At 46.5% G+C, this 15,199-nt stretch overlaps 1 protein-coding gene and 1 long non-coding RNA gene across 2 annotated transcripts in view; one reads left to right on the top strand and one right to left on the bottom strand.

Moving 5' to 3' along the window:
* The window catches only part of LOC140911543 (uncharacterized), a 115,720-nt gene that overhangs the window by 10,625 nt on the left and 89,896 nt on the right, over positions 1–15,199 (top strand). The window lies entirely within an intron of this gene.
* LOC140912071 (uncharacterized) lies at positions 6,065–8,102 on the bottom strand. Its single transcript, XM_073346223.1, has 2 exons — positions 7,321–8,102; positions 6,065–6,732 (listed from the first exon to the last, which is right to left on the bottom strand). Exons 1-2 carry the CDS (start codon positions 7,904–7,906, stop codon positions 6,212–6,214), a joined length of 1,107 nt encoding a protein of 368 aa, XP_073202324.1. The 5' UTR covers positions 7,907–8,102; the 3' UTR covers positions 6,065–6,211.

Below are 15,199 nucleotides of genomic sequence, written 5' to 3'. Positions count from 1 at the left end.
CCTCCAGACAGGACAGGAGGTAGTTATCTCCGTGTCTCCTACTGTAAATGAAGCAGGGTTAGCCAAAGACAGTGGGGACTATCTTTACGTAGTGAGGCAACAGGAAAAGCATATTAATGAATACCAACATAGACAGCATGGTATCTGCACCCAGAAGAACACACAACAGGGGAGTGGAACTTTGTTAGATGTGTGCTTCAAAGAGTACATTGCAAAGATATGTACTGGACTGTAAGAAGATGGGGAAAAGACATCATTATCTGTTTATGGAGGAACCCTCTTGTGCGGCATAGGGGAAACATGAAAATGTGAATCCTGGTATGACTGAATACTAGTAAGGACTACAGGAAAAGTTATAGATAAGATTATTTGATAGTTAAGTTTTAGTCTTGTAGAAGTGCTTTTTTTGTTGTTGTATAATCATATCTGTAACCATTTGTAACCATATCTGTTTCTAGTATCTTTGCTTAGTGTCACTTTAATCTGCTCTTTATTAATAAACGTATTCTTGGTTTTATTATTAGTTCTTCTCAGTGCTGTAACAGTAAAGTGTGAATCATCAACTGAACTAGCAGGGTGGTGCGTATACCATCTCTTTGGAGACAGCAGACTTGATATTTTCTGAGTGTCCAGTGACAGGGTGGACTCTGCAGAGGAATGCTCTCCCACGGGGGCTTGGGGACATGGGTGGATAAAATGTTACTTGGAAGGCAAAGTAAAAGCTGGCAGAGCTTCTGAGGAGATTGATTGGCTAACAGACTGGGGTGATAGGGAGGTGTCACCTAGTTTAGCTCAAGCAAGGGAGAGGAGTAACAAGGTCTCTCATAGTTCTAGGCCCCTGAGAAAGCATTAGAGGAACATTGGACTCTATATATTTTGTTGAGCTCTGTTACCCTGGAAGAGAGAGACTGGTGACCCAGCTTGAGGACTGCATCACTACCTACTGAAAGATGGACTATCATAGTGCTGGAGTGATTGACGGAGAGGGACGCAAAGGAGGGGGACACCTGGGACCCAATGACCTAAGCAGTAGGCAGCACCCCCAGTAAGCCCAGCCTCTGTCATAATTTGGTGGAGAATGTGGGCAGTGTTTTAGACCTGCTGTAAGGCCTCGAAGGAAGAAAGTGAGTGGTGAGAACACACACACAAGGGCAAAGAGAAAGAAAAGGTGATAGATATGGAAACATTATTCAAGTGGCTGATACACAGCTACCAACAACATGTGGCCCAGCAGCAGCAGAACTAGAAGTGCCAACAAATGGCCAGCCAGAAACAACAGCAAGCAGTGCAACAACCACAGCTCATTTGGGAGTTGGCAGGGCAGTAGCAAGAACAGCAATAGCGCCTGGTCCAGCACATGGTGACCCTCTTTACAATTCCAGGGGGCAAACACGAACCCTGCAGCAGGGCTTCTCAGTGCTACTCCAGGTCCAATTCTTCTGATAAAACTTAAAGTTGAGGCCTGAAGCTGACCTGGAAGCATCATCTTTGAGCAGACTACTACTACAGCTTTGCTAGCCAAGCACTGGGCTATTCTGTTGGTACCCTCCCTGACAGGGCCGGCCCAAGCTGCACATCAGGGCCTTTATGCCAGGGCCACAGAAGATTATGCTATGAATCTTATCAGAATGCTTGGTACTGGAGGTCCAGAGGCCTGAGGTGAAAGCAGAGTCAATGGTTTTTGGCTGTGATGTCAAAGACCCATGCATAGTCTTGTGCAGCTAGGGCATCGAGGCTCAGATACACAATTTGAACCAAGCCCAATCTGATAGGATGCCAACAAAATAGCCCAGTGCTCAGGTGGCCACCATGCTGCAATGGTGGTCCACTTGAAGGTGATGAGGAAGGTCCAGGTCCTCTTCAAGCCCAATCACGGCCAAAATCCATTAGGAGAGATGTTGGACCTCGAGCAGTGGCCCAGAACTTTAAGAAACATTTTTGGCAATGGCTCCAACACAAAAAAGTGAACTGGGGAGCAGCTGGCTGAGCAAATCATACCGGAACAGTTTACGCAGATCTACCTGGTGGAGGACGGGAGTGGTGCTGCGACATAGATCAGAGATGTTGGCTGACGACATGAAACTGACAGAGAATAAAATGGAAGCAGAAGGCCCCGTGTCTAGAACTCTGAGGCCTGCAGCCACTCGTCCCAGCGGACTGCTGCCTACAGATCTACGAGCCACATGAGTACAATGGCCTCTGGGAAACCATATACCTAGCTCAGCTCTACAGATTACCAGTGGCTATGGCAAGATCATAGAGACCTGGCCTCACAGGGCCAGGGAAAAGCGCAGTCCCAAAGGTGAGCTCTCCTCAGATACACAATGTCCCCCTTGAAAGCAGGGGTGGGTTCCTCAATGGGAAGCTGTTTTGCATATGGAGAGTGGGGTCATTTCCACTGTGACTTCCCCTTCATAGATTGCAATTATGGGCAGGCTTAAACATCTGACACCAGGGCATGCGCGGCAGGTGTCCTAGGCTGGGGGAGGCAGTGCCTCCCCAACCAGTGAGGTGTGGCCCACCCATCCTCCTCCTGCTTCCACTCAGCGTGGCTCCAGTCTCCTGGAGTGGGCTGGGCTGGGGCTGCGCTGCCTGCCTTCCCCATGTTCTGGGGCTGCGCAGCCTGCCCTCCTGGTGCTCCGGGACTGGGGGCACTAGTCTGGGGCAGGAGTCTTGCCTCTGTAGTGGGGAGGGCCTCTCAGCTTCAGCAGGGGTGCAGAAGGGGCAGGGCTGTGGGCTAACCTCCCCCAACTGGTGGTTCACACGCTGGCCATGCACTAGGGCTTGGAAAAGAGGCCCAGCAAAGCTGTTAGGCTGGGGTATGGATTAACAGGGTAGAAGTGCCAGGTCAAGTAGACTCAGACTGCAGCCAAATGTTGATTAGGTAATAGCTATCAGGCCCTCACGACATTCATGGGGACACCATCTATCTCCAATGCATACATGGGGATATAAGTCTGAATATATGAGGGAGATACAGCTAACCGTGGGAAACTGCACAGAGATGGTAATAGAAGGTCTGGCTCCCACTCTACCTCACCCAGTAATTCTGGGCTGTGATCGGAAGTATTTCAGGAAAGTCATAAAACCATGGAGTAAGGGCCCCCTTGAAGGAGCTCACCTTCCCTTCTGCATGTGGGCCATTGTAAACCGGGTTCTTGAAAATACCCTTTATGATCCTCTAGCCTGACTTCCTGCATAGAATTTCATCCAGTACTTCCGGCAAAAAGTGACTGAAAACTGAATTGAGTGGCACACTGTGCTATGAAAGGAGAAATGGATTTAGATGGAGACAGTTTTCAGCAGAAGTTTGTCCATTAATATTGGCTGTCATACCACACTAAAAATGTTATGTTTAACTAAATATTGTCAGCTTAGGGTATGTCTACACTATGGAATAAGGTCGAATTTATAGAAGTCGGTTTTTTAGAAATCGGTTTTATATATTCGAGTGTGTGTGTCCCCACAGAAAATGCTCTAAGTGCATTAACTTGGTGGAGCGCTTCCACAGTACCGAGGCTAGAGTCGACTTCCGGAGCGTTGCACTGTGGGTAGCTATCCCACAGTTCCCGCAGTCTCCGCTGCCCATTGGAATTCTGGGTTGAGATCCCAATGCCTGATGGGGCTAAAACATTGTCGCGGGTGGTTCTGGGTACATATCGTCAGGCCCCCGTTCCCTCCCTCCCTCCGTGAAAGCAAGGGCAGACAATCATTTCGCGCCTTTTTTCCTGAGTTATCTGTGCAGACGCCATACCACTGCAAGCATGGAGCCCGCTCAGGTAACCGTCACCCTATGTCTCCTGGGTGCTGGCAGACGCGGTACGGCATTGCTACACAGTAGCAGCAACCCCTTGCCTTGTGGCAGCAGACGGTACAGTACGACTGGTAGCCGTCATCGTCATGTCCGAGGTGCTCCTGGTCGCCTCTGTGAGGTCGATCAGGAGCGCCTGGGCAGACATGGGCGCAGGGACTAAATTTGGAGTGACTTGACCAGGTCATTCTCTTTAGTCCTGCAGTCAGTCCTATTGAACCGTCTTATGGTGAGCGGGCAGGCGATACGGACTGCTAGCAGTCGTACTGTACCATCTTCTGCCAGGCAGGCAAGAAATGAGGATTGCTAGTAGTCGTATTGTACCATCTTCTGCCAGGCAGGCAAGAGATGAGGATGGCTAGCAGTCGTACTGTACCATCTTCTGCCGAGCAGCCATGAGATGTGGATGGCATGCAGTCCTTCTGCACCGTCTGCTGCCAGCCAAAGATGTAAAAGATAGATGGAGTGGGTCAAAACAAGAAATAGACCAGATTTGTTTTGTACTCATTTGCCTCCTCCCCTGTCTCGGGGACTCATTCCTCTAGGTCACACTGCAGTCACTCACAGAGAAGGTGCAGCGAGGTAAATCTAGCCATGTATCAATCAGAGGCCAGGCTAACCTCCTTGTTCCAATAAGAACGATAACTTAGGTGCACCATTTCTTATTGGAACCCTCCGTGAAGTCCTGCCTGAAATACTCCTTGATGTAAAGACACCCACTTTGTTGATTTTAGCTCCCTGAAGCCAACCCTGTAAGCCGTGTCGTCAGTCGCCCCTCCCTCTGTCAGAGCAACGGCAGACAATCGTTCCACGCCTTTTTTCTGTGCGGACGCCATACCAAGGCAAGCATGGAGGCCGCTCAGCTCACTTTGGCAATTAGGAGCACATTAAACACCACACGCATTATCCAGCAGTATATGCAGCACCGGAACCTGGCAAAGCGATACCGGGCGAGGAGGCGACGTCAGCGCCGTCACGTGAGTGATCAGGACATGGACACAGATTTCTCTGAAAGCATGGGCCCTGCCAATGCATGCATCATGGTGCTAATGGGGCAGGTTCATGCTGTGGAACACCGATTCTGGGCTCGGGAAACAAGCACAGACTGGTGGGACCGCATAGTGTTGCAGGTCTGGGACGATTCCCAGTGGCTGCGAAACTTTTGCATGCATAAGGGCACTTTCATGGAACTTTGTGACTTGCTTTCCCCTGCCCTGAGGCGCATGAATACCAAGATGAGAGCAGCCCTCACAGTTGAGAAGCGAGTGGCGATAGCCCTGTGGAAGCTTGCAACGCCAGACAGCTACCGGTCAGTTGGGAATCAATTTGGAGTGGGCAAATCTACTGTGGGGGCTGCTGTGATGCAAGTAGCCCACGCAATCAAAGATCTGCTGATATCAAGGGTAGTGACCCTGGAAAATGTGCAGGTCATAGTGGATGGCTTTGCTGCAATGGGATTCCCTAACTGTGGTGGGGCTATAGACGGAACCCATATCCTTATCTTGGCACCGGAGCACCAAGCTGCCGAGTACATAAACCGCAAGGGGTACTTTTCGATAGTGCTGCAAGCTCTGGTGGATCACAAGGGACGTTTCACCAACATCAACGTGGGATGGCCAGGAAAGGTACATGACGCACGCATCTTCAGGAACTCTGGTCTGTTTCAAAAGCTGCAGGAAGGGACTTTATTCCCAGACCAGAAAATAACTGTTGGGGATGTTGAAATGCCTATATGTATCCTTGGGGACCCAGCCTACCCCTTAATGTCATGGCTCATGAAGCCGTACACAGGCAGCCTGGACAGTAGTCAGGAGCTGTTCAATTACAGGCTGAGCAAGTGCAGAATGGTGGTAGAATGTGCATTTGGACGTTTAAAGGCGCGCTGGCGCAGTTTACTGACTCGCTTAGACCTCAGCGAAACCAATATTCCCACTGTTATTACTGCTTGCTGTGTGCTCCACAATATCTGTGAGAGTAAGGGGGAGACGTTTATGGCGGGATGGGAGGTTGAGGCAAATTGCCTGGCTGCTGGTTACGCGCAGCCAGACACCAGGGCGGTTAGAAGAGCACAGGAGGGCGCGGTACGCATCAGAGAAGCTTTGAAAACCAGTTTCATGACTGGCCAGGCTACGGTGTGAAAGTTCTGTTTGTTTCTCCTTGATGAAACCCCCCACCCCTTGGTTCACTCTACTTCCCTGTAAGCTAACCACCCGCCCCTCCTCCCTTCAATCACCGCTTGCAGAGGCAATAAAGTCATTGTTGCTTCACATTCATGCATTCTTTATTCATTCATCACACAAATAGGGGGATGACTACCAAGGTAGCCCAGGAGGGGTGGTGGAGGAGGGAAGGAAAATGCCACACAGCACTTTAAGCACAGCACTTTAAAAGTTTACAACTTTAAAATTTATTGAATGACAGCCTTCTTTTTTTTGGGCAATCCTCTGTGGTGGAGTGGCTGGTTGGCCGGAGGCCCCCCCACCGCGTTCTTGGACGTCTGGGTGTGGAGGCTATGGAACTTGGGGAGGAGGGCGGTTGGTTACAGAGGGGCAGCAGTGGCAGTCTGTGCTCCAGCTGCCTTTGCTGCAGCTCAACCATACACTGGAGCATACTGGTTTGGTCCTGCAGCAGCCTCAGCATTGAATCCTGCCTCCTCTCATCACGCTGCTGCCACATTTGAGCTTCAGCCCTGTCTTCAGCCCGCCACTTACTCTCTTCAGCCCGCCACCTCTCCTCCCGGTCATTTTGTGCTTTCCTGCACTCTGACATTATTTGCCTCCACGCATTCGTCTGTGCTCTGTCAGTGTGGGAGGACAGCATGAGCTCGGAGAACATTTCATCGCGAGTGCGTTTTTTTTTATTTCTAAGCTTCACTAGCCTCTGGGAAGGAGAAGATCCTGTGATCATTGAAACACATGCAGCTGGTGGAGAAAAAAAAAGGGACAGCGGTATTTAAAAAGACACATTTTATAAAACAGTGGCTACGCTCTTTTAGGGTAAACCTTGCTGTTAACATTACATACATAGCACATGTGCTTTCGTTACAAGGTCGCATTTTGCCTTTTCCCACCGCGTGACTACCCCCTCAACCTTCCCCCCTCCCTGTGGCTAACAGCGGGGAACATTTCTGTTTAGCCACAGGCAAACAGCCCAGCAGGAATGGGCTCCTCTGAGTGTCCCCTGAAGAAAAGCACTCTATTTCAACCAGGTGACCATGAATTATATCTCACTCTCCTGAGGATAACACAGAGAGATAAAGAACAGATGTTGTTTGAATGCCAGCAAACATACACTGCAATGCTTTGTTCTACAATGATTCCCGAGTACGTGTTACTGGCCTGGAGTGGTAAAGTGTCCTACCATGAAGGACGCAATAAGGCTGCCCTCCCCAGAAACCTTTTGCAAAGGCTTTAGGACTACATCTAGGAGAACCGCAAATGCCAGGGCAAAGTAATCCTTTCACATGCTTGCTTTTAAACCATGTATAGTATTTTAAAAGGTACACTCACCAGAGGTCCCTTCTCCGCCTGCTGGGTCCAGGAGGCAGCCTTGGGTGGGTTCGGTGGGTACTGGCTCCAGGTCTAGGGTGAGAAACTGTTCCTGGCTGTCGGGAAAACCGGTTTCTCCGCTTGCTTGCTGTGAGCTATCTACAACCTCCTCCTCCTCCTCCTCATCTTCTTCGTCCCCAAAACCTGCTTCCATATTGCCTCCATCTCCATTGAAGGAGTCAAACAACACGGCTGGGGTAGTGGTGGCTGAACCCCCTAAAATGGCATGCAGCTCATCATAGAAGCGGCATGTTTGGGGCTCTGACCCAGAGCGGCTGTTCGCCTCTCTGGTTTTCTGGTAGGCTTGCCTCAGCTCCTTCAGTTTCACGCGGCACTGCTTCGGGTCCCTGTTATGGCCTCTGTCCTTCATGCCCTGGGAAATTTTCACAAAGGTTTTGGCATTTCGAAAACTGGAACGGAGTTCTGATAGCACGGATTCCTCTCCCCAAACAGCGATCAGATCCCGTACCTCCCGTTCGGTCCATGCTGGAGCTCTTTTGCGATTCTGGGACTCCATCATGGTCACCTGTGCTGATGAGCTCTGCATGGTCACCTGCAGCTTGCCACGCTGGCCAAACAGGAAATGAGATTCAAAAGTTCGCGGTTCTTTTCCTGTCTACCTGGCCAGTGCATCTGAGTTGAGAGTGCTGTCCAGAGCGGTCATAATGGAGCACTCTGGGATAGCTCCCGGAGGCCAATACCATCGAATTGTGTCCACAGTACCCCAAATTTGAGCCGGCAACGTCGATTTAAGCGCTAATCCATTTGTCAGGGGTGGAGTAAGGAAATCGATTTTAAGAGCCCTTTAAGTCGAAATAAAGGGCTTCATTGTGTGGACGGGTGCAGGTTTACATCGATTTAACGCTGCTAAATTCGACCTAACGTCCTAGTGTAGACCAGGGCTTAGTTGATGTGAAGCAGCTATATTGCTTTATTACAAAATATTGAAATAAAATTATTAAAGTCCCCTGATGAAATTCAAAGAGCTCAAGAATGCACAGGATACTTTGTAGCAAAACAAAAACAAAACAAAAAACCAGCATTGCACAGGACTGTGGAGCATTTCTTTCAAAGACAGTTTAGTGAGAAATACAGTGTGGTCATTACATCAACTGTATTATATACACCACTGTAACTTGCCTCTGAACATGCTACTTTATGTGTCAAGTCTGTGTAAGTGGCAGCACCTCCAAGTTATTTTTAATACAGTACTACAAAAAACAGTGACCCTGGGTGGTTAGTCCTGCACTAAAGCTAGGCTAGACAATTGTGCATGTCAGATGCACTCCACTATACTTTGACAAGTAACCATTTTGATATCTTTAAGGTTTATTTGGTCAGTGTTTTTAAAAATCCTATTTTTACTAGACAAGTTGACCACCAGCTTATACAGGTCCTTCAGTGGCTTTTGTAGACAGTTTCACTGTTTTTCTACGCCGGGGTGGCCAACCTGAGCCTGAGAAGCAGCCAGAATTTACCAATGTACATTGCCAAAGAGCCACAGTAATATGCCAACAGCCCCCCCCCCCCCAGCTCCCCCTGGCTCCCAGCACCTCCGGCCCCCCGGCAGTCCTGCCAATCAGCTCCTTCCACTCCTTTCCCACACCTCCTGATCAGCTGTTCTGTGGCATGCGGGAGGTTCTGGGGAGGAGTGAGGGCATGGCAGGCTCAGGGGAGGGGGCAGGAATGGGTGGAGGCAGGGCCTGTGGCAGAGCCAGGAGTTGAGCAGTGAGCACCCCCCCGCACATTGGAAGGTTCAGGTCTGGAGCTCCAGCCCCGAAGTCGGTACCTATACAAGGAGCCGCATATTAACTTCTGAAGAGCCGCATGTGGCTCCAGAGCCAGAGGTTGGCCACCCCTATTCTATGCCATTAGGTTTGTATTAACCAAAACTCTGCTTTTTTTTCCTAAATGGGCATTTACATATACATTGTTAGATGGATATCTGTCTATAAAACTTGCCCCCAAACCTCCTCGCCGCAATTCATGCACATGGTAATTGCATGCATAAAGTGGAAACAAGTGACTTTTGACTTTTTAAAAATCTGCCCCAGATTTATTCCCATCCTATTTGATCAAAGTCTATAAGCACCCACGTGGGGTAAAAAATTTGATAATACAGTAGATGGTGTGACATATGCAATATCCTGGATAAACTTGATTATCTATTTTAATCTGAATTAAGTTTAATACTGTCAGGGTCCATTGTATTAAAATGCAAGTGTTTGTGTTATTGTGAGACTGTATAAGAACATAAGAACGGCCATACTGGGTCAGACCAAAGGTCCATCCAGCCCAGTATCCGACAGTCTACCGACAGTGGCCAATGCCAGGTGCCCCAGAGGGAGTGAACCCAATAGGTAATGATCTAGTGATCTCTCTCCTACCATCCATCTCCACCCTCTGACAAACAGAGGCTAGGGACACCATTTCTTACCCATCCTGGCCAATAGGCATTAATGGACTTAACCTCCATGAATCTGTATGTAATCTCTCTTAGAGAAAGGGTTATGCTTATGTAATTCCTCATGTTATTAGCCCTTTGAAACTTTGTCCTGGGGAGGGGATCTACTGTCTGACTGATCTCCTCTTCTTCAGAGGTTCAGACTGGATTTGCTAGAAACCATCCGACAAAGAAAGGATGTTGGGATAAATAACCTGGTGGTGAACTGACTTAGGGATTTTGCTCTCATGCAGCAAATGGGCATGAGCTAGGGCAGGCACCAATCCTTAGGAAAGAGTTGGAAAGACCTTCGGTCTACCCAGCTGCCTGTAAGACTGTGTTTTCCTTCTGAGCAAAGGGTGTGATGAACTTGAAACCACAGGAAAATGCTGGTTGAGGTTTTGAAGGTTCCTGCCAGACCCCATGGAGGAGGTAGATCTCTGGTAAGGTTAGTGGTATGCATGTAAAAAGAAAAGGAGTACTTGTGGCACTTTAGAGACTAACCAATTTATTTGAGCATGAGCTTTCGTGAGTGACAGCTTAGGTTTTTATTGTTTTTAAGGTGTTTTCTCTGTAATCTTTAAGAATAAAATAGGCTTCCTAGAACAAACTACACGACCACCTATAACTGGGACAATTGTACAGTGTTCTGAGGACAGAAGCAAAGCACGCCTGCTTAGTCAGACTGTGCTTTCTGGGGAATAACACAGTCAAGGCAGGGAACTGTTCAACCTAGCAATACCCTGGTCAGAAGGGAGAGAGAGATTGGTCTTCACCCAAGAGAGGTGATGGCTGGGGAGCTGGACGCTTGACAGTGGGTGCCTTTGCTGGGCCACTGAGAGGAAAGACAGGTGCAGTTACCCTGAACTGTAACAAATGGCTCTTCAATCTAGGAGAAAACAGAACAACATTATCCAATCGCTGGAAGTTAAAGCTAAGAAAATGCAGTCTAGAAATACAGGTAATTTATTTTAAAGTGAGTAATTACTCATTGGAACAATTTATCAAGGACTGTGGTGGATTCTCCATCACCGGACATTTTAAAATCAAGATTGGATGCTTTTCTAAAAGATACGTTGTAGTTCAGCCACAGCTATTGCACTTGAAGGAGGAATCAATTCCGGGATATCCTACGGCCTGTGTTCTGCAGGATGTCAAAATAAATGACCACAATGGTCCCTTTTGGTCTTAATCTATTAATTTTAATCTAGGAGTCTGCTTCACAACAGATGTCTCTCTATCATTTTCAAGATAAAATCAAAACTGCTATTTTCCCCATTCCAACAGAAAAACTGATAGATTATTGACTTGTCAATGACTTCAACATACACACACCTCCTCCTCCTATCTTTCTTTTATAGTGCTCTCCTGGTATTTTTTCTAGGATGGATGCCACACAAAAATAGAAAGGCAATATTATATTTGCAAGAAATCCAGTCTTTGTCTATTCGTGCTTTACTTTGTCTGCAGCTAGCAAAGTGATGTTTTGTACATGAGAGTGTCTTAAACTGTGGAGGCATATGTGTCTGAACTACACCATGTAGTCTTGGTGAAAGGCTCCTTTGGAAGGTTCAAACTGAGCTGTATCACCTCTTATTTATTAGCAGTAGGATTTCATTTTAAAGGATGACTGTATTTTAAATATTGTAAATGCAACATGCCATTTTCCCAGTAGGGGGAGCACTGGGCCACGGAAAAAGTGCCAGTTGGCATTTCTGGAAGACAAAGCAGCCTGGGATTGAAATTCATTCTTGTGCAGAGGCAGCACAAGGCCTATTCACTGGTTAAGTAAAAGGGACACTTGTTTTAAGACGTGCTGCATTTTCTTAGGTTTTATACTGTGGCATTCCTGTAGCTACACAGACATGTTACATGCATTCACTGGAAGCTGCAGTGAAGTGTGCCCTTGAGAACGTATAATAATAAGGCAGGAGAGAGTTGAGTAATAGAAGATCTATTTAAAGCAGGGGTCTTAAACACGCAGCCCGCAGAGTTATTTGCTGTGGCCTGCCAAGCTCTCCACATCCCCCGGAGTTATTTCCTGGGAGCGCCAAGCTCCCCTCACCTGCACCTCCCCAGTGCACCGTATCCCCATTCCTCTGCTTACCTCCAGGCGCTTCCCGTTTGGCAGTGCTTAGTGCTTTCCAGGAGGGAGGGGGGAGGAGTAGGGAGCCACGCGCTCAGGGGAGGAGGCGAAGAAGAGGCAGGGCTGGGGCAGTGATTTGTGGAAGGGGTTGGAATAGGGGCAGGGAGGGGGCGGAGTTGGGGTGTGGACTTTGGGGAAGGGATTGGAATGGGGGCAGGGAAGGGGTGGGAAGAGGCAAGGCAGGGGCAGGGCCTCATGGAAGGGGTGGAGTGGGGGCAGGACTTTTTTACCTTTATATGAAAAAGGTGTCAGTGATGCAGCCCTCGGGCCAATGTACTAGTCCTCATGTGGCCCTTGAGGTGATTTGAGTTTGAGATCCCTGATTTAAAGTGTCATGAGTATAAACATAAAGGTCAATATCTGAATTTGTCCAGAAAGAATACACCATACTCTTTCACAATGATATATATTAGTCAGTATATATATATAATTTTTTTTTTTTTTAAGAAATGGTGCTTTCAAGTATAGGCCATTAAAGTGACATACAACTCAACAAAAGAGGAAAAACTTCCTGAAAGGCAAGGGACGGTTAAGTAGTTGAATATAAAGGGGAAATGTCTCTGGCTCTGCTCTGTTCACACTACATCTTAAAATATAAAGAGTCTACTTCCCGCTTGCTGAGGGGCAGAGCTGTGAGTCAGTTCACAATGGCCGGTACTGAAAAATTAACAGACTGCGTTCTCAGTATTACAATGTAATCTCTGTTGCTGTTTGTACCATCCCATCCTGGACACTATTTTCTTTGTTATTATTTGTGTACACAAGAAATAAACACACAATGTACTCCGTCAGGATGATTGAAAGAAGGCTCCATGAGAAAGCAAGCAAGTATTCTATTCACTGTGGAAAAAGGGGCCTGACTTGACTGACAGCCCTCCCCCATCGCAAACAGGCACACTTAAATGTACAGCCTCCAGAAAAGAGAATCATCACATTGACCCTGTGTTTACATATCTACCCTTTTGGCAAACGTAGCTAAGTGCTATGTAGGTTCTTTCACTCTTATCTCACACCACCTTGTCCTCTGGTTTGGTTTTGTTTGCTGACTGTGTCTGTAAAGTCTGGTAAGCATTCAGGATGTACACCGCTTGGAGAGAAGCACAAATGTTATTAATTGTATGAATACTCAGTGTAGTCAGACCTGCATAGGCTTCTGGAAACACTTAGTTCATGCTAGAAATACTAGCATAGTCATCCCTACAATAACATTACATACATTCATTTGCATACTCCCGTCCATATTCATAACAGGGTATGTATAATGGAGGCAGCGCAGTCCAATGGACATGGCAGTGGGCTAGGATTCAGGATACCTGGGTTCTATTCTTGGTTCTGCCACAGATCTTGTATGCTAACTTGGGCAAGTTGCTTCACCTCTCCGTTCCTCACCCAGACATACTCTTTTGTTGGTCCTGTCTATTTAGATTGTAAACTCTTTGGAGCAGAAAACTTCTCTCACGATGTGTTTGTAGAGTGCCAAGCACAATAGGGTCCTGATCTTGGTTGGGGCCTCCACATGCTTCTCTAGTATATAGAGAATGTATTTTCACCTAATAATTGAATACACAGCTCAAAATATCTTACAGCTTCACCATTTTGGCATACACTATTTCAAGATTAGCAGGGAGATGGATAACTCACATATTTTTGCCCCTTCCTCAGTGAGGTCAGAGATTCTTGGATTTTCTCCAGGAAACATAGCAGAAAAAATGTTCAGGTGGAAGTATGCCACTTCATATGTTATGCCTTCAAGATGTAGCCTGACTTTGTTAAAAAAATGCACACTTAAAGCATCATTCAAAGAAATAGACTACAGTGGGATCGGTCAACAGAGTAAAAATGATTAATCTCAAAGGTCATAGAATCAGTGGAAAGTAACTGCATTGATCTGAAACTGGCTAGTGAGGAAAAAACAAACATTAACCACAATAGAGATTATGTGAGTTGGAAACTTGGATGGAAGAGATGTCAAACCACAGATCAGTAGCAGGTGCCAAAGTGACCTTTCCATAAATGATTCATACAGGAAGAATAATGGCAGGATTTCCAGGTTGGGCACTCAATTAGAAAAAAGCATAAGGAATTATAAATGGCTGAAGCAGATAATGAAATGATTGTGTCAACTGTATCTCTTATTGAGCTTCACCAGCTCTTGGGGACGCCTGAAAGCACTGTTTGTCAGAATACGTATGTGTGCATCCATCATCAAGCTTTTTGTTAGTATAACACCCTCTTTTGTCTAGAAAAACTTAGCACACAAACAAACAGATATCCAAACCCTGCCATTAGAAAGTAGGCAAATGATTTTTGGAAGCTGTGCATCCAAGTAATTTCATTCAGTGCCTAGGCACAGGTGATAGGCACCTTAGAAATACCAAAAATATCATAGCTTTTAGAAAAAATAGTTTTCATATTGTGCTCCAAAGGAAGCACACCTTGGCATGCCTTCTAAAAATCAATATATTAATAAGGCAACATATTAATTACAAAATTATGTTTTTATTAAGGCTGAGTTATATCACAACTAAGATCCTACAATCTCTCAAAGTATCTTCTAAACCTATCCAAAATGTTTGCTGGTGTCCTCAAGCTCCCATAAGCTCTGAAATGTTTCTTTATACTAGGAAAAATGAGTGGATTTACTTGCTTTTTCTCAGGAATTTTTAAAATGCTACTAAAATATTTGTTTTGGTCATCGGGCCTATCCTCATGAATGTTTAATTTTCTTTAGTTAAAATTAATAAATTTAAACTATTAAATGATTCTTGTCAGAGAAGTCTATTGTAAGAGTCATTAGACAGTAAATGTTAACTGTGTTTCTATAGCATCAGGAGGAAAAGGGGCACCCACATTTTGCCCAAGCAAGGGCAAGTTGCCCATATGGCCAGGAACCTGAAGATTTAATCCAGTCTATATACAGTAAAGATTATAACACTTTTACTTTTAATAGTACAAAGTACAATAGTACTTTTAATCAACATGTGGTGATCTATCTTGATCTGAGACATGGCATTATAGAACTCTGTGGCTTGTATTGTGGCTACCTGTAGCAGGCCCATCATCTGCCCAGTTTCCCCTCTCAGTAGTCATCCACCACTTTCCAGCCTAGTTAGATTGTTGAGGTGACTTAGTCCTCCATCTAAGTCTCAAAGTCTACCCCCTTCCAGAGTCAAAGGCCAAAAGTAAACACAACCCAATCTTCTGCCTCACATTCTTGCTGGGCGTAGGCCACCTCTGTGGGTCTGTTCTCT

This window comes from Lepidochelys kempii, chromosome 5 (assembly GCF_965140265.1).
Source record: "Lepidochelys kempii isolate rLepKem1 chromosome 5, rLepKem1.hap2, whole genome shotgun sequence".
Lineage (NCBI taxonomy): Eukaryota > Metazoa > Chordata > Testudines > Cheloniidae > Lepidochelys > Lepidochelys kempii.
The sequence above is the reverse complement of the archived record's forward strand: the minus strand, read 5'-3'. Positions and strand labels throughout refer to the sequence as shown.

What these genes read in the sequence shown, in the direction of transcription:
- LOC140912071 (XM_073346223.1), bottom strand. Translation starts at nt 7,906, where the DNA reads ATGCAGAGCTCATCAGCACAGGTGACCATGATGGAGTCCCAGAATCGC. An exon ending in AGGCGGAGAAGGGACCTCTG is followed by an intron (nt 6,733 to 7,320) that starts GTGAGTGTACCT and finishes TTTCTCCACCAG; the next exon opens with CTGCATGTGTTTCAATGATC.